Genomic DNA, 19304 nt, shown 5'->3' with positions numbered 1-19304 from the left:
TCAAACCCTTCTCCTTCCAAACCCCCATGCATTGGAGCCACATTGAAATTCTTCCTTAACTTCCTGTATGGTGTTACCATATGGTTTTAGACTAGCCTATGTGTTCATGTCCACCCCATTAATCTGTGGTTCTGGTAACGGAGAGCATCTGGGAATGTCACCTGAACTATTTCTGACAGAAAGTCTAGGACCCTGGTTTAAATCCCTGAGGGGAAGGGTTATTTTCTTTGTGTCTTTTATTGTGTGTTTTCTTCAAGAGGAAGTTTTAAGACTCTCCTCAGGGAAGGCATTACGTACTTCAAGAATTCAGTCCCTGAGAGGGTTATGGGTGTGTAACGTCCATCAGTGATTTAAATGTAGGTCACAAAGGGTGTGGATTATTAAAAGTACTTTCAGTTGTTATGAATGTTTGTTCTGTGGTATAATTAGTATGTAGACTCCTCCTGGTTCTGAAAGTTGCTACCACTGATTTCAAGAGCTTTTTTTTTTTTTGAAGCATGAGAGAGCTGAAGATAGGTCAGGGAAGGCCAGTGTGGGGCTTGTAAATTGCCATAGCCTGTTCTTCTTAGAGAAACTGTAGCTATGTATAGAGGGGTACAGAGAAATGTGCAACCTTTTGAGTCCAGGGTCAGTAGTGAGTTCTGCTAGAGGATGTTTCGCAGGAGATTGATTCCCTCAGTGTTAAAACTCCTGTATGTCAACTCAATCCTATTAATTTCTCACTGCATGATGGCATCTTTCTGTTTTTTTAATATATACACTAGTTATGTTTTACTCAGAAACATCTTATTCAATAGATAAGAGTGCTTGTTTTTTTACCAATGATTCTGTCTCCTTGTTTGAGGTGACTGTCTGATTTTGAAACCTGAATGGATTGTGGAAGTTTTGTGTGAGGCCAGGGATGGGTAAACTGAGTAGCCTGTAGGTTGTGCAGTAACCTGGAATTGGTTGTAGAATACATGGGTCTTGGGATATTTTTCCCAGTAGTGCATACAAAGTTGGGCTCCTTCCCTCAGGCTGAGGTCTGGATGGCTTAGGGATGGGGAGATTGTTTTCCTGATAATGTGCTTCAGGAAGTGAAAAAGGCAAATTGTAAACCAGTGTTGTTTGCTAGGTCCCTTCCTCTTGTAGAGTTTCTGCTTCTGTAGGGATTGGATCTGGCTCATCACAAGGTATTTCCACTTCTATAATACCCCTTTTTTCACTGCTCCAGTTCTGACAGCTGGACACAAAGTCTTTATTGTATAAGTCTACAATTTATTTGGAATACATATAAACAATAGGTTATAAAACCTACTTATCTTCACTGCAAATGAGTACTGTCACTGCTACTGGGCTAATTGCACCTTGATCTGCACCTGCTGTCCTTAATTGTACCCTTCCAGGTGACAAGCCTCTCTACCTTCACCTTTCTTGGGGTGGAATCATATGATTCTTCCACATTCAGGCTGGGCCTTGGGTTGCAGTCCCCTAGTGTACTAATTGTGATTTCTTTAGCAGGCCCAAGTTATGGTCAGTATCTGCAGTTCTGCTCCTCAGGAGCTATTTCCAATGGCACCGAGTGACCAAGCAGCCTTCTTAAATAACCAATATGTTGCTTTGTAAAGCATTTCAGAGAAGATCTTAAAATTATAAATAGTGCCTACTGTTCAGCCTGTCTTCCCTAAAACTTACCATCCCCTGGAAACTTGGGTGGGCCCCAGCTCCTTCAGATACTCTCACAGGACCTGTCTCTGTGTCCATGTCTGTTCCTGCAGGAACTGTTCACTCACTCAACTCCACCCTCTCTCTCTCCAGAGAGTCTTTTTAACCATTTAGTTTCCCTTTGATCCCCAGGCTGCCAGCCTTGGCAAAACAGCAGTGTAACTTTGGGCTGGAGCGTGGAAGCAACATCTTCATTGTTAATATCTCAGCCATTGTTTTGTACTTACCCCCAAGTGTTTCTTGGGAGGCTACTTTTCAAGAGCTGTTGTGTTGCCTTCCTGCTTGTTTTTCCATCAGCCTCCTATTAAACTAAACCAATACATTCATACCGGAAAACCCAATAGCCCAGTATAGACATACAGTGACTATCTCAATAATCAGGCCACATAAAGTATTCATCACATTATTGCAGATCAGTCAGTATTCCTAGATTACATAGTATTTGCAGCAGACATGGAAGTGCTATTTAATATTAATACAAGGATAAAAATCTGGTACAATATGGATGAGTGAGCTTGGTTTGAATAGGGCAACTTGAAAGAGTTTATGCGCCAGACTCGTGCGAAGGGATCCATCATACCAATTATTTTAAAAGGCCTTGTCTACACTACAGAGTTTTGTTGACAAAAGTTATGTCGACACTCAAAAAGTGCTATAACAAAAATCGGTATTGTTTGTTCACACTCGCTCCCTCTGTCAGCAGAGCGCATCCACAGTTGGGGCACTATCAACGGTGTGAGCAATGCACTGTGGGTACCTATCCTACAGTCCAGCTCGACACTTTCTGCCGCTAGGTCTTGTGGGATGGTGGAGCAAATCGCAGCGCATCTTGGGACCGGGCTCAATGTCCCATGATGCATTGTTTTCTGTCCCAGCATTCCATGGGCTTCCAGCTTTCTTTTGCTGCATTTTTCAATGGCCCTTGTTTGCTATGCACCACTGCATCTTTGTGAGAAGGGATAGATCCCGCACTGCTCTCCTATATGCTCTGATAACTGTCATTAAGCTTCGCAGATGGAAGTGCAGTTAATCACAAAATTCCTAACTGAAGAAGACTCTCAGTTGCCTAACATGCTGTGTGATATGGATAGGAGCAACTTTAGATTGCTTATGGCATTCACGGAACAGCTGCAGACAGTGGACTGTCGCTTTTGGGCTTGAGAAACAAGCATTGAATGGTGGGATCATATTGTCATGCAGGTCTGGGATGATGAGTAGTGGCTACAGAACTTTCGGATGTGGAAAGCCACCTTCCTGGAACTGTTTGGGGAGCTCGACCCAGCACTAAAGTGCAAAGACACCAGAATGAGAGCTGCCCTATTGGTAGAGAAGCGCATGGTGATTGCTGTGTGGAAGCTGGCACCTCCAGACTGCTACCGGTCAATCGCAAATCAATTTGGAGTTGGAAAGTTGGCTGTTGGGGCTGTGTTAATGCAAGCATGCAGGGCAGTTAATCACATCCTGCTACGAAGGACCGTGACGACTAGTGGACGACTTTGCAGAAATGGGTTTCCCTAACTGTGGAGGGATGATAGATGACACACGCATTCCAATTTTAGCACCAGACCACCTTGCGATGGAGTACATAAATACGAAGGGTTACTTCTCCATGGTGTTGCAGGCACTTGTGGATCACCATGGACGTTTCACTGACATCAACGCAGGGTTGTCCGTGAAGGTGCATGACGTATGCATCTTTAGGAACTCCAGCCTGTACAGAAAGCTGGGGACTTTCTTTTCAAACAAGAAGATTACAGTGGGGGATGTCGAAATGCCCTTAGTGATCCTAGGAGACCCGGCGTACCCCTTACAGCCATGGCTCATGAAACCTTACATGGCAAACCTGGACAGCAGTAAGGAGTTCTTTGACAACAGGCTGCGTAGGTGCCGGATGACAGTGGAATGTGCCTTTGGCAGATTAAAGGCACGCTGGTGATGCCTTTATGGCAGGTTAGACCTCAGTAAGGACAATATGCCCACGTGCTGTACACTGCATAATCTTTGTGAAGCTAAGGGTGAAAGGTTTGCTCAGGGGTGGAGTGTTGAGGCAGACTGCTTGGCTGCTGATTTTGAGCAGCCAGATACCAGGGCTACCAGAGGGGCCCAGTCAGGGGCAATTTGAATCAGGGAGGCTTTGAGGCAACACTTTGAAAATGAGAACCACTAATGTACATCTCTGTGATTGGTGCTGCAATGTTACATTACATGTAGTTTCCCTAGGAAGCAATGGTGAAATTTGGGGGCTTACATTCCAGTAATTAAATGATTAAACTGCCTGTGTATGTATTGGTAATGCCTGCTATTTCAATTTGTAGGAACCAAATAAAGATGAGTTACCATCCCTAAGCTTTGCTTTTATTGCACAAGAAACAACACACACACACACACACACACACACACACACACACACACACACACACACACACACACTTGGTGGGAAAGGAGGTACCAGGGAAGGGCAGACATTCAGAGCTGTGTGTAGGTCTGGCTATCATTATGAAAGTTGACTGAGGGGGTGGAGGAAAGGGGAAACCAAGAAGTCCTGGAAAGCAGGAAGGACTGTGTGGGCAGAGTTGATGGGGGCGGAGGGGGCACAGAAAAGAGTTCTGAGTTCTGCTACAGGGGGTGGCAGGCAGGCATCTGCTCAGTCTGCAGCATTATTAAGGACTTCAGCATCTGCGTTTGCTCCTCCATGACTTTAATCATTTGCTCAGTAGTGTCCTTAACAAACTCCTGATTTTCTTTTCTGTCCTGCCTTTTGGCTTCCCTTCACTCCTTGCGTTCCCTTTTCTCTGCATTGGAGAAGTGCAGTACCTCCCAGAACATGTCATCTTTGCTCCGCCTTGGGCACTTCTTAGCTGGCGAAGATGCTTGGCCAGTGTGTGTGGGGATTCCTCAAGGCCACATCTGCCAAAGCACACAGAACAATGCACAGAAACATGATTGTTAAGTTCATGCACAGCACTGAAACATTTCAATAAAATACACTTCTGGTAACATAACAATCACTTTCTCACTGACCCTTGGCAAGCACACATCTCAGCAAATACCCAAAGCATGATGAGTGTTGGTGGGGGAGGGAGACGCGCTACATAGGGAAAAGAGCACTCTCAACAGTTGCAGTGCAGCCGATGAGGGAAAAAAATTCTAAAATTCTCCCACTTTTCCCACAGGTGGGGGTCATTGTAGCAGATATCTCACTGCTGAGGGTAAGCAGGGAAATGAGGGTTCATCTACTACACACTTGTGGCTTCTGCCCTGGTCGCTATGCTACTTGCCTGTGTGCCACTTTGATCCCTGCACAAGTGATTGCCGAGTGGCGTGGCAAAGTTTCCTACAATGGGCCAAGGAACCTTTGGCAGAGGATTGCCAAGTACCTCCAGGAAACTTTCCTAGAGATAAACGAGGAGTCTGGTGGACCTTAAAGACTAATCTGTTAGTCTTTAAGGTGCCACTGGACTCCTCATTGTTTTTGTGGATACAGACTAACAAGGCTACCCCTCTGATACTTGTTTCCTAGAGATCTCTCTGGAGGACTCCTGTGAGATCTCACCATGCATCAACACCCTGTTCTGCCATATTGATTAGCTGCACAGGGAAATGTCCAGCTCACAGAAACACAGCCAGCCTTGTACATTTCCATACGCTGAATCCACCTCCACACTACACAAGCCACAGCCACTTACTAGGCATCTTCTCTCCTGCTTCTTGCTTGCTGGAGAGGAATGCTGAGACTGACTAGATACCTCCAGAGCAGTGAACCCTTCCTGGCTGCCTACTACAGCCCCGCTAGGAGCTCCACATCGTCGTCTAACTCCACCTCTTCATCAGTGACCTTGTTCTCTGGGTTAGATCCTCTTTCTGCCGCCTCCAGGCCCATCGAAGTATCCATGGGGCTCTTGGTGATGGAGGTGGGGCAACCACCAAGGATAGTGTCCAGCTCCTTATAGAACCGGCAGGTCTTAGCCATAGCACCAGAATGACAGTTTGCCTCCCTCGCCTTATGGTACTCCTGCCTCAGCTCCATTATCTTCGCTATGCTCTGCAGCGTGTCCCAGTCATAGCCCTTTTTGCACAAGCCTCAAGAAATCTGCCCATAGGTATCAAAATTCCTACAGCTCAAGTGCAGCTGGGACTGCACAGCCTCCTCTCCTCATATACTGAGCAGATCCAGCAGCTCCGCAGGGGTCCAAGTGGGAGAGCGTTTGCTGCAATAACCCGCCATGATCACCTGGGAAGATGCAATGAGACCACTTCACACTGAGCCAACAGGAAATTGAATTTCAAAAATTCCAGGGGCTTCTAAAGGAGGAGTGGGGGGGCAGATGGTTGTTTACCTGGCTGCAGGGCAATGGAGTTCAAACTGCTGACCAGGTGGTCAAGATGGGCATTGTGGGACACATCCTGGAGGCCAATTAAAGCCATAAAATCAAGCATGGTGACTGCACTGGCACTTTGTCGACAAAAATTTTGCGCAAAAAGCCTTATGACTCTTGTTGGGCTGGTTTTATTTGTTTCCAAAACAGGGCATTTTTGCCGCCAAAAGTCGCATTGTGGGTTGTATGCATCCACTGTTTTGTCGACAAAAACTGCCTTTGTCAACAAAAGTATGTAGTGTAGACAAGGCCAAAGAAACCCACAGTAATTGGTATAAGTTACTGTGCCTTCATTGTGAGCTGACCATATCTCAGATGAATACAATAAATTGCAAGAGGAAAAGCACAACCATGGCAATAAGAACAGCAGAAAAAATTGGAGTCTAGGCAAAATGAAGCATTAGGAAAACATTAAAAAAATAGTATCAGAGGGGTAGCCGTGTTAGTCTGGATCTGTAAAAGCAGCAAAGAATCCTGTGGCACCTTATAGACTAACAGATGTTTTGCAGCATGAGCTTTCGTGGGTGAATACGAAATACACTTGCATCCGACGAAGTGGGTATTCACCCACGAAAGCTCATGCTGCAAAACGTCTGTTAGTCTATAAGGTGCCACAGGATTCTTTGCTGCTATTAAAAAAAAAAGTCTCTGTCCTGGGTCTTGACATACAAATAGGTGTAAATTTAAATGCTGTGGGCTGGAGTCTCTGGTCCATTAAATTTACTTCACGCTGCTTATGTGGCACAAAGTGAATTTAAAATGCTCAGAGATCTGCACTAAAGAATTCCTATGTAAGGGGAATCTTCACCAGTGCTAAACTGGCATAGGCTACTCCTTTGCCTCTTGCACCAGCATGTCCTCCCCAGCACAAGGGGCCCACAGGGAGGTTGTGGACAGTGGCAGAGCAAGGCTCTGGCAGCCCAGTTCTCTGCTGGTGTAGGACTTTATCCCAGTGGCTTAAGTTAAAACTGCCCCTGCAGCAATCATTTACACCAGGGCTGGGTGTAGGGTTGCCAGCTTTCCAATAGCACAAAACTGAACACCCTGGCCCTGCCCGCTTCCCCGAGGCTCTGCCCCATCCCTTCCCAAGGCCCCACCCCCGCTCACTCCATGCCCCCCCTCTGTCGCTCACTCTCCCCATCATCACTCACTTGCTCATTTTCACCAGGCTGGGGAAGGGGTTGGGATTGGGGTTCCGTCTCCAGCTGGGGGGTGCAGGCTCTGGGATGGGGCCAGAAATGGGGGGTTCAGGGTGCAGGAAGGGGCCTCGGGCTGGGGTAAGGGGTTGGGGTGTGGGAGGGCTCTGGGCCGGGGGTGCGGGCTCTGTGTTGGGGCAGGGGGTTGGGGCGTTGAGCTGAGGGGGGCTGGGGATGAGGGGTTTGGGCTACAGGAGGGGGCACAGTGAATAAACAGGACCAAACTTTTAAAGAATCCTTTAAAGTTTTAAAGAACATATGAGGTGATGGACAGTAGGAGAGACAGACTATATTGTTTCCTGGTTAAGTCACAAAGGAAGGTAAGGCATTTGGAATGGTTCCCACCCTTTGCGTGTATGTATGCATGCAAATATATAATTCAGAGAGGTGTGTATGCCTGAGATAAGTCCTTAACATCACAACTTGATGTTAAGGAGGCTTTGTTTCTGACCTGAGTAGAAGTCAGAAGTGTAATCAACTTTTTTTTTTTTTTAGATCTTATGAAATTTTTTACTTTGTCATCTTACATTTTCAAAACTAACTTTTCCCTAATTATTTTCATGCTTTCTTAATTTTTTGAAATATTTAGGCATGAAGTTAAATATAATAAATTGATAGTGCACAGGACACAGAAGTGGGCATTGTCTATTTCAATAACCAGCCTTGTAGTTATATTTTTTCTAAACTTTGCCATACCAGTGATATATTATCTGCAAATGGCTTTTCTTCAGAGGGAGCTAATATCACAGAAATGAAGGATGGAAATTAACCTCATGATTAGCAACATGCTGTAATCTTCATGACTAGGTGAAGTAATGGACCACTGTATCAGGACCATTAGCACATTAACCACTGTGTCATCCATAATAGGTGAATCGGTGGTCTCACATTTAACAAGTCTCTTAATTATGCAGGAAGAAGAAGTAGACAAGGAAATTGGGAATTTTTTGTGTATTTGCAATTTTTGCAGTTTCTTAAATTGAAAAGGGAATAAAAATGAACCTTACTCTTAATGTGAGAGAACTTTTGCAGATTGTATGCATGAGCTTTATTTATATGTTACAAATAAAAATCTTTCACTTGGAAATGCTGAGGTTTACAAAATTGTAGCTTTCATTCCCAAACAGTGAAATTACTTTAGAGAGCCCCTTACTTATAGTTATGTAGGCAATATAGAGAAAATTATTGAACTGAAATGTCTCTGCAGATGGTATTGTACTTTGAAATAATAAAAAAGTAACACATCTCCTGTTCTCTACACAGTTAATTGCTCACTTCTGAGCTTTGACTGTTTACCCTGCCTATCCATACAGCTTTCTGTCATTGGGCGTGGTGAATGGTTGATAAGTACCTGTTTATAGTTCACAGAAATAGCTGTGGAGAGTTAAACCAGTAGTAATATGAAACCAGTCGTTTTGGTGTTCTTTTTTTTTTTTTTTTTTAACTGGCCCTGGAGCCTGAAATCTGCATTCCAGATGAAACCTGCAGCAAAGCGGAAGAAGAGAGCCTGATATTTTTTATTCAGTTTCAAGGGCACTACGTCTGGTTACTGTAGCCAGTTGAGAATTCAGAACAGTCCAGAAGATCAAAGAAGGCTGTTTTTATTTGGTAGAGATTTTTGAAGTATTGTTTTGTCTGGATTTTTAATTTTACAGAGTGTTTGTGTTGCTGGATTTGCTAAAGGCGGTCTTAGACAAAGTGGAAAAGGTTACATGAAAGAAGCTTTCAGGAGTTTTCAGCTGACAGACGTTCACAACCCATAAGGAAGTAGGAAACTAATGCGATTCGTTCTGTTCAACGGGCTTTTTCGTTTATATAGTTGCTCTTCACTTTTAACAAGTAGAAATTTAGTTGTGCGTAGCCAGTAGGATTGCAGAAACTGGGGCAGTGATCATTGGTCGAGTTTTCAGCTGAGATTACAGTGCTGGCAGATTTTCCTTGACAAAAAGCCTTTTGTGTAAAGGAACAAGTTACGAAGCTGCCAAGAACTTTGAATACTGTATGTCAAGATGCAGAGCCTTCTTGTTTCTCTTGAACTGGAGTTGTAAAATTTGACAGACGCTTTCAGTCCATACTACAGCACTAGAAACAGGAAAGGAGGGATAGTGTGACCTTGGGGAGACCGGCTTTCCTGATGATACAAAAAGAAGAGCTCCCATTACATTTCCTGTTGTAAGTTAATAGACTCAACTGATGTAATAAACAATTGTGTAGAAGGTAACTAATAGTAATAACAAAAGTAAAAGCTATATTGTGGTTTGCCCAACATGGAAGCAAATAACACTTCACCTGGCAGCAGTGAGCTTTTAGATCTAGGGCATGCAACAGAGACTGAACACAGACAGCCTTTCTTCACTACATTTTCTATGAAAGCACTTTTTGGATTTACTACTAAATTGGAACCAGCAACTTTGAAAAAAGAAGCAGTACTTAAGGCATTTCGAACTTTTGATGCTGATACAAATACCCAAGCTGCCAACCAAGACAAGGGTGGTGGTGGTCATGATGATCCAGAAGTACATCATGTGCTTCCCAAAATACAGCAGGCTGACCCGGAGGCTGGCGACCAGGCTGACCCGGAGGCCGGCGGCCAGGCTGACCTGAATATGGAGCTAGCTGAACAGAATGAACCATCTCTTCCTCCTTTAGAGTCTGTACAGTCTCCTTTGTCTGAATGTGACAGAGATGACAAGGATGCCATTTTTGTACAAAGTACTTTGACTTATACAACAAGTGATACAGTGTTGGACAATGAGAGTACAGACCTAGACAGTGATGAAGACGAAACAAACAAATCTGTGTTAAATATTGTGGCTTTGTCTGCTGAGTCTTTAGAGAATAACCACCAGGCTAAGGAAGAATTGGAATCAGAAGGGTCCAGTGAAAGTAATGCCACTGTGGAGAGAGATGAAACTGAGTCAACCTCATCAATTTCTCAGCAGCTTCCAACAGAGCTGAATGGTGATCTGGAATGTAGCTCAGCTAGAGAAGACAAAATGTTAACACACGAGCACTGCATTGGCCCACCTTCTCTAGGGGAGAATCTTCAAGAGCCTACGAGTGGAGAAGAACAAGGATCTTCAGCAAATGGCTCTAATAACACATCCTCCCCAAGATCAGCCATAGGTCAAAAGACCTCTCAGCTACCTGCTTTCTTTAGTGGATTGCGTGTGCGAAAAAAAGGTCTAGCTGCAGAGGATGGAGAGACTATCACAGAAATTAAACCGAAGGACAGTGATTTGGCTCTGCTTAAATTAAAACAGCCTGTTAAGAAATCTAATATTACATCAGATGTGCTCACTAAAAAGCAACCAGCTGAGCCTAAAACAAGTCCTACTTTCCTGGAACAGCTCTCTCAGCTGTTCGTCCCTAAAAATGAAGATAAAGCTGAAAATTCAGGTGAGGAGACTAGTGAGACTGAGACCACTGATGAAGGCCAGGAGAGCAAAGCCACCGATAGAACAGAGACCCTGTTCCCTGCTGAAGAAACAAAACCAAGCCCACCGGAGTCGGCATTAGATGCGTTTAAAGCTTTGTTTACCCGGCCTCCAAAAAAGGAGATGACTGTTGATACTTCAGAGCTGGAAGCCATCAAACGCAAAATGAGAAATGAAAAGGAGTCGCTGAAAGCAGTATTTGAAAGATCAAAATCAAAGTCTGGGAATGGAGCATCTGACCTGAAATCTGTAGGTTTGAGTTACTTTTACATTCTAAGGGCTGGAGGAAAATGGATATAAAATGATTGGTGTGAACTAAAATAACTAAGATCAAAATTTCAAGTGTGGCTTCTGATTTTGGGAGCCTTAAGTTTTGGCTTCCTAACTTGAGACACCCTTAATCTTTTCACAAGAGCTGGACAACCTGAGTTCTCAGTGAAGTCAGATGATGAGCACCTTTGAAAACAAGGCCAAAGATGTCTCAAGTTGGGAATCCAAAAAATGTGAGGCCCCCAACTTGAGTGTCTAATTTAAAAAATGTGGCTGCAAATCCATTGCTTTCCTTTCATTGAATGTGGGTGCTCTCCAAACCAAAGTTAAATTACAAGTATTTACTGTAAATATCTTTAATTATCCTAATAGAGAGTTAAGACTGAAATTCACTCTTTATTCTTATTGTAAATATTATACTTCATAACATATACGTAGACTTCAAGAAAACCCAAAGAGAGTTATCAGAGATCAGTGTCAGCCTCAACTCTACACTACCTTTATTTTTAATGGCTTTTCTATCTAAAAGTAATTTTTGTTTTGTTTTGTTTTTTAAAACTCTCTTAGAAAGAATTGTATTATGACAGATGACGCAACAGACAATCAATTGTATACAATTTTCTGGGTGACTTGCCCAAGAGAGGGGCCTTAAAAGGTATCCTCTCTGTCAATTGTCTATACACCTAAACCTTGATCTTAAAATACTTCCACATGTTCAGCTGTACACATGATAGTTGTCCCAGTGAAATCAGTTGAACTATTTATCTGTTTAAAGTTAAGCATGTTCCTGTATGTTTATGGGATTGGAGCCTCTGTCAATATGATGTTTTGGAGATGTGTATTTTTAAGTGAAAAAAGGCAATAAAAACCCCACAAAACTCTCCCACATTGAGAGTCTGAATAAACCAATATAAATTCATAGTAAAGACCTGAACTTAAATGCAAATAAATAAATTAAAAGCCCCTTTGAGTTAAATGAGCAGAAAAAAGACACATCCTTTAACAATTATAGATGTGTGCAGATGTAATTAATTCATAAAACTATTTCCATTGACTACAGTAGGATTGCTTGTCTGAGTAAGGATTGTGGGGTTGTGTCCTAAATCTGAAGCTGGATAACCTAGAGTTTGTTTCCCTGCACTCAAAGGTGTGTGTGTGTGTGTTTTTAAAAACCCCTCTAAGAACTTCTCCTGGGTAGACTGAGACCTTGTAGACACAATATCAACTTACAGTAAATTTCCTATGGTGAGGAAAATGTAACCGCTGGCGGAGCATTTGTTTCTCATGTGTAGCAGTGACACTAGTGAGCACTACTATAATTCACCTGCAACAAAACCATGTTTGGCTCTTCCAACTTAGCTATAGGTACAGAATAAATATTAACATTCCTGACACAGTATTAGCCTCGACAGTTCAAAAAAGGATAGGCAGCTTCTCAGAGCCACTTTGCTAAATTTAAATTATTTTGCTGCCTGTAACATGCTAGTAAGCTTTATAATGTTTCCCCTCACCCCACCCCCAAAGCAGTTGTTCTTACACTCTTTTTCCTCCTTTCTTCATCCTCACCGACTGGATTTCATTATAATGGAATGGAATCAAACTGATAATCATCCTGGTTCTAATTTTATAATGCAAATGAGCTCCAGTTATGGACGACCATTGCTTTAAATACACACGTTTAGTTAAACTCAGCATTTACCATTTTGGGAATGGATTAGTATTGCAACATTTTAATTTTCTCTTTCATATTTTTAATAGCCTGACCTGAATCCCTCAGAGCAAGATGACAAAACTCCAGGGAAACTCCAGGCTGTCTGGCCACCACCTGAAATCAATGATGGAAAAGAAAAAGTGGGGTTGAAGTACACTGAAGCAGGTAAAACAAAAAGGTGAAAGACTTGCAGAACTGGATCGTTGTAATGTTTCAAGTGTTGGGTTTGTGAAGTATAAAAATATAGTGGTTATTTTCTTATTCTAAAAAGCTGAAAGCATATTATTTTTTTCTCAGCATGGCACTAGTTACCATGACCTGTAATTAGGTAATTTGAAACTAATTAGGTTTGGATGCCATCTGAAGAAATTATAACCTTTTGGAACTTCTTATGGAAAAAATGTCATTGTTTTCTGATACACTAGGCCAAACATATCTCTGGTGCAACTCTGTTTAAATGGATCAAGATGGTCTAATATGTCAGAATTACTAGAGATTCCTTCTTTTTGGGTTAGAACAGATTTTAGGTATTGAATCTGCCAGATTCTAGTCTGATTTGCTGATTCTCTTTAGGTACCATCACACTTATGTTTTTACATTCAGAGTAGAAGTAGGAGTATTAATGTGTTTAGTTTTGTTACCTTCTTTGCATAGGCACATAGCAGTAACTGTATCCAATCAGATCATTGGTCCATCTAGTTTGGTATTCTGCATGTAACAGATCCTAGTACCAGATGCTTCAGCAGAAGGCATGAGAAACCCAATGTTGGACGTTTCTGGAATAGTTTACCTGTAGGGGGATGTTTCATCCTAGCCCATATCAGCTAGTTATTGGCTTGTGCCCTGAGCATGAGGGTTCATAGCCCTTAAAAATGTGTTTAACTGTATCCAATGCAACTCTGGCTGACTCATACATTGTGGGTTATTTCTAAAGCACCTAAATGAAAGGCAATGGGATTTGTGTTCCTAATTCAACTAGTTAATTTTGAAAAACTTACCCATAAAAGATTTAGTAGGATTAAAAAAGGATTAAATTCTTGGCCTTTATGCTATATTCTGGCAATAAATTCTGCAGTTTAACTGCCTGTGTCTTGTATTGGGTTTAAGTGTGTTGTCTTTCAGTTTCAATGAAGGCCCACCTGCTCTTGTATTACTAGAGAGGGTAAATGGGAGTAATGGATTTGCTTTTCATATATGATTCACTATCTTGTTTATTTCTATTGTGTCCCTTCATATTTGTCTGGATTCTAAACTACATATTCTCACTCTTTTCACTTTCTCCTTGACTCATAACTTTTTCACTCCCTCCTGGACCCCTTCTATTTCTGAATAATTACCCATAGGTAAGAGAATAATACTAGTTAATTGATGTGCAGTGTCAAAATAGTACTGTTAACATATAAAGTAAATAAATTATTTAAGTATTTTGTAATAGGAAAAGAGAGGGTAGTTAAGTTATTAGAGGGGAGAACTGAGCACTAGCACCCAAGGCTTTTTTCTGTCTCTGCAGTTTACTCGCTATGAATTTGGGCTAATAATTTAACTTCTCTCTCTACTTTAGTTTACTGCTTTATAAAATGGACGTAACACAAGGAGTATCTGCCGCACAGGGGTGTTCAGAAAGTTAACTACATTTGTTTTTCAAGCACTGACAGGAACACAGCTCTTAACTCATCTGACCCACCATACTTCTAGGGTACATCCACACTACCCGCCAGATTGGCGGGTAGCCATTGATCTATTGGGGATCGATTTATCACATCTGGGGATCGATTTATCATATCTTGTCTAGATGTGATAAATCGATCCCCGCTATGCCCCCCGTCGACTCCGGAACTCCACCAGGGAGAGAGGCAGAAGCAGAGTCGACGGGGGAGCCGCGGCCGTCGATCCCGTGCCGTGAGGACGGGAGGTAAGTCAAAATAAGATATGTCAACTTCAGCTATGCTATTCTCGTAGCTGAAGTTGCGTATCTTACATCGACCCCCCCCTCAGTGTAGACCAGCCCCTACATACTGAATTAGATCACTTACATTGTGTCTAATCAGTTAGAAAAGTCAGAGAGATCCCTAAATGAACAGTACAATATATGTGCAAAGTACAGTATTTCAGCTTTTCACAGGACTTCTGCTGTCTCTTTTTCTGAAACTTCTATTTGTTTATTAAAAGTACTACATTTGGAGTATTTAATTTTCCTAACATGAAAAGTGAAAAAGGGCTTTCCTATCTTTTTATCCTACTTCCTAGATGTCTAAAGTGAAATATAATCTTTCATGGCAAAAGGGGAACAAGCTTTGAATAAACAAAAGCTCCATATTGTACTAGTAATGAGATGAACTAGGTCATGCTTTACTGGGATGTGAATAGGAAGGTGGGGATTCACTTAGATCCAACATATATTGTTGTTTGTTACTGAGACGTTGTGGGTGGCAGTGTCATCAAAATGCTGATAGAATTCTAAGCCTTATTTTTATAGAGCCCAAATTCTACAGTCCCATTATTCACCCAGTGTCTGGCAGAGATAGGGATGTTGATGAAAACAAACTGCTGGTGATTCAATTGTGATGAAACACAAGTGATGCTTTTACAGGAGTTGGGTGAAGGCTGTGTCTGTAACATCTGTTGAGGATGTATAGTAGATTTGTGCCTAAATGGTTTGCAGCCTCTTGGCTCCATAATTATTTCTGGATGCCCAGAGAGTAGTGGTGGCTTAAAGTGAAACCTTATGACTGGCTAGGACACTGCAACTGTCTGTAAGTGAAAACCTCAAATCAGCCACGTTGCCTGTGTTAGCTCTAGGATTGAAAACCCTAATGCAGTTTGCTTACGACTACCCCTGAAACTCATCTGCAAGATCCTGGAGGAGCAGAATGCTACTTGTCCCCAAGGGTAGTGTCATCAGCACAAGTAGAATCTGTGTAGTGCAGCCCTGCTTTGAATATACACAGCCTGTACCCCAGTCTTCACTGATTTCCTGTTTGCTTTCAAGTGCAGTTTAAGGGGATAGTAAAAAGAACAGGAGTACTTGTGGCACCTTAGAAACTAACAAATTTATTTGAGCATAAGCTTTTGTGGGCTACAGCCCACTTCATCGGATACATGCAGTGAAAAATACAGTAGGAAGATATATATACACACAGAGAACATAGTGTTTATCTTTAAGCCTGGAGCAGTGTCGGACTCTATTAATTGATAGAGTGTTTCTCAGAAGATAACTCATCCCAACAGCTAAAACCAGATGGAAAGCTCTTGTTTTCAGAACCTATGTTTAAACACTATCTATTGGCAGGGATCTCTCAGATATTGGTTATCCTCCCCTGATTTTTTCTTTTTTTTGAACGTGTCACAACTTGAGTCTAGCACAATTTTAAAATCACTTATTTTGTTTAGCATTTGATCAGTAGTTTGTTTCTCTCTTGTTCTGCTTTTTAATCTCTGTAAATAAAGCGCCCAGCTACCACAGCAATAGAAGGCAATATAGAAATAATATTTATGGTATATTATTTGATTTTTATTTTTTTTAAGTTAGGATTTGTTTCATTTTAAAAACAAAACAATATGACCCTCACCACCTTCACTATACTTTAACTGTCTACCTTAAGGTTCCATTTCCAAGGACAAATTTCAGAGCCAACACCTCTTCATTCTGCTGCCCTTTAGCCGTTTATGCCAATTAATCTAAATCCCTTTCCCCAGCATAACCGTTTGAATGAGTAACATGATCTTGGTGAACTGCTGTAGGGTATTTTTTAGTGATCATTAGAAATTAGTGTCTAAAATAAGTCATTTTGAAAATTTTATTTCTGTAAAAACACTCTGTATCTTCTGTACTTACAAGTACTCCATAAAACACAGCTGCCAAGATATTTTTAGCTCCATGTTTGCTGTTTCTTATGAATAAGAGAACATCACTGAATTCCCTTCCCTCTGTCCCGGCAGTGGCTGAGTTGCAACAGGAAGGTGCCATTACCTTTAGGGCACTAGAATCATATGGGAGTGGAGGCAGGAGTTTATAGCCTCACTCTCTCTAAAAGCAGGGAGAAGAATGAATCTTATCTCCATGATGGGAAGGGAAGCTACTAGCAGTTTGTATCTGAGGGGATGGGGATGCCCAGGCTGTATGCTCTCTCCTTACCTCTTTGTCTTGCTGTTCCCTCTGCTTCTCTCATTGGCTTTTGCTCCATGGCTGCAAGAATTTGAGGCTTCTTGTTGCCTAGTCAACAGGCATCACGGGTGATTCTGGCCCTTGTTGCAGGAGCTCTTGGTGGCTGCCTGATGGTGTGGAGCTTCCAGCTTCTCCCCAAATCCCAAAATTTGAATTAATTAACTGGGTCCCCTCATCTCAACATCCTCCCACACCCCAACTATTAATTACGTACCCCTAAGCACCCACATCTGCCTGTTCCTCCAGTCTAATCTCTTTTCTTGCAGTTCCTGATGTTCTCAATTTCCAGACCTGGAGCAGGAAGTCAGCTCCAGGGGTTCTGCACTCCTTCACCCTTCCCAGACTTGGTGTGATAGGGATGGAGAGGGGTGGGGTGAGGAGGATGGAACTGGAAGATCACCCTGAGCCACTTAGCTTTTTTTGATCCCCTTTCCCTTATTCTAAGAATGGCGTCAGCTACTTCCCTTCGCTGTCCACTACTCAAAAAATCCTCTTTGCTCTTGAGGGGACAGGTGGAGAGCTTGGCCTGCTTCCTGCAGCAGCCCTGATTGGCTGCTCTCTTCCCCCGGAGGCAAAAAAGTGGGAAATGCAGCCAATTGGAGGATGTTTTCCTCTGGGTAAGCCTGAAATTTGTGAGAGGTATGGAGCTTCTCCTGTTATAGCTACACTGGCTCCAGCTCTGGCCAAAATCATGTGACTTCCAAAGACATAAACCATGAGGGCTGGCAACACTCTAGTCTGCATTGCTTTCATCTACATAGCCAGGTGATAAGTCAGATTTTCCCTTGCTGAAAAGTGCCTTATGAACATAAATAGGAAAGCATAAATACACCTGTAAAAATCTTCCTAAAACGAATTTTTTAAAAATCAACAGACACTACTTACTGGGTTCTCTGTCAGAAACTGTACTTTTTAAAATTTGTCAATCTAAAAAAAATTAAAGCTAAGTATCCCTTGAATACATTACAGCATTTGGAGCTGGGAAGAATGCAGGGAGTGTAGTTACATACTTATTCTTTGCATGTGCATAGTTTGCCTATGAAGTAAAAGAGCTTTCAGTACATAATACTCCTGTGTTTGAAGAATTGTCATCACCAAGACACACAGGGGAAAAAACTACAGGTCTGATGATCTCTGTTAAAAATGCTTATTTAGTAAATGTAGATCTAGTAGTCACTTGAAACTGGAACAACTTGTCCTATTCCTTAAACAAAGGGAAAAAAAGTAATAAATAAAAAAGGACTTAATTGGCATTCATACTGGAGACAACTTTGGAATGAATCAGACTGAAATATAAATCCATTTAGCTTTCATAGCTATTCTTAACAACCTTTTTAGTTAATTCTTTTGTTTATATTTTTAAACAAGGTTCTGCTCCCTCAGCCTGTCTTTCCATCATACTTGATCCTGCAGTGAAGTCATGCTGTCTCTATGGCACCACAGTTTCTATGGCAACAGACTCTGATGCTATAAACAGAATTTTGATTTCTTTGTAGGAAAGAGAAACCAGGCTCTGCAGGAGAGACCTCTTATTGAAACGTAGGTGTTTTAAATGATAGCAAAGGAAATACCAAATAATGTGCCAGATGCTTTCTCTACAGTTTCTGAAGTATGAAAACCTCTTTCAGCTGTGCTGTGGATTGCCTCTAAGGGATCCATCCTTCAACACATTTTGAACCAAATGAGAGGCTTTTATACTAGAGCAATGTGTTTAGTGGTCTGAGCATAGGTTAGAGCCACAAACTCATGAGCTCTAATCGTGGCTTTTATGCAGGCTTCCTTCATGGGTAAATTATTTATCCTGTCTGCCTCATTCTTCCCTTGTAAAATGGAGATAATACTTAAATGCCCTTATAAGGGTGGAGTTAAAGTAGTCTGAAGAGGAAAATATTTGTAAGTGAAAGAATTATTATTTGTAATTTTTTCTAAATGAATAAGGAATAACACTACGTAGGTGGCCTGTGTCTCTCAGAACTTATATTTGCCAGCTAGCCAACAGCAGCCAGATTCTTTAGGGAGCTCTTCAGGCACAAAGAGAGGAGGTGAATACTCCACTTGGAGCCTGTCCTTTTTAACAACCAGCTGGATGCTGGAGTATAAATGAATCTATTTCACTTTAAGTTCTTATTTGCCAATGCTTACTCTCACAGGTTTCATGAGGACATCTTTTTTCAAGCAGCAAAATCTCACCATTTTTACTGTCAGTATTGCTAGCTGTTTAGAGTGGAGATGGTGGAATCTGACCCTCAAGGGGAAATGTCGCCATGAAGAAAGTGATCATATTTTACATATGAGCTTCCTACTTTCTGTGCCTGGATGGGGAGTTAGAGTGTTCACTGCAAAGATCTGGCTTAATTAACTTCAGGCAAACCCGCAAAGCATTCTGTATTTTAATGAAAGCCTGATGTGATTTCTTGCCCCCCATTCAAAGCTTTACATAATTGT

The 19304-nt window shown here is 41.9% G+C and overlaps 1 protein-coding gene and 1 long non-coding RNA gene across 6 annotated transcripts in view; one reads left to right on the top strand and one right to left on the bottom strand.

Annotated features, from left to right (window-relative positions):
* Nucleotides 1-19304, top strand: part of FMN1 (formin 1) — a 356128-nt gene that overhangs the window by 98444 nt on the left and 238380 nt on the right. For all 3 annotated transcript variants that reach the window (XM_045016469.1, XM_045016468.1, XM_045016470.1), the window contains exon 3: nucleotides 12742-12859. In XM_045016469.1, the coding sequence (XP_044872404.1) occupies nucleotides 12742-12859 (118 nt within the window). The remainder of the gene's footprint in view (nucleotides 1-12741; nucleotides 12860-19304) is intronic.
* Nucleotides 4275-18254, bottom strand: LOC123370177. Of its 3 annotated transcripts, none has more exons than XR_006579304.1 (4): nucleotides 17745-18254; nucleotides 16830-16987; nucleotides 12748-12808; nucleotides 4275-4611 (listed from the first exon to the last, which is right to left on the bottom strand). It is a non-coding gene; the product is annotated as an uncharacterized LOC123370177 (long non-coding RNA). The 3 variants fall into 3 exon arrangements; XR_006579305.1 differs by having other exon boundaries at nucleotides 16830-16990; nucleotides 17745-18249; XR_006579303.1 differs by lacking the exon at nucleotides 17745-18254 and adding an exon at nucleotides 17074-17732.

Source organism: Mauremys mutica, chromosome 4 (assembly GCF_020497125.1).
Source record: "Mauremys mutica isolate MM-2020 ecotype Southern chromosome 4, ASM2049712v1, whole genome shotgun sequence".
NCBI lineage: Eukaryota > Metazoa > Chordata > Testudines > Geoemydidae > Mauremys > Mauremys mutica.
The sequence above is the reverse complement of the archived record's forward strand: the minus strand, read 5'-3'. Positions and strand labels throughout refer to the sequence as shown.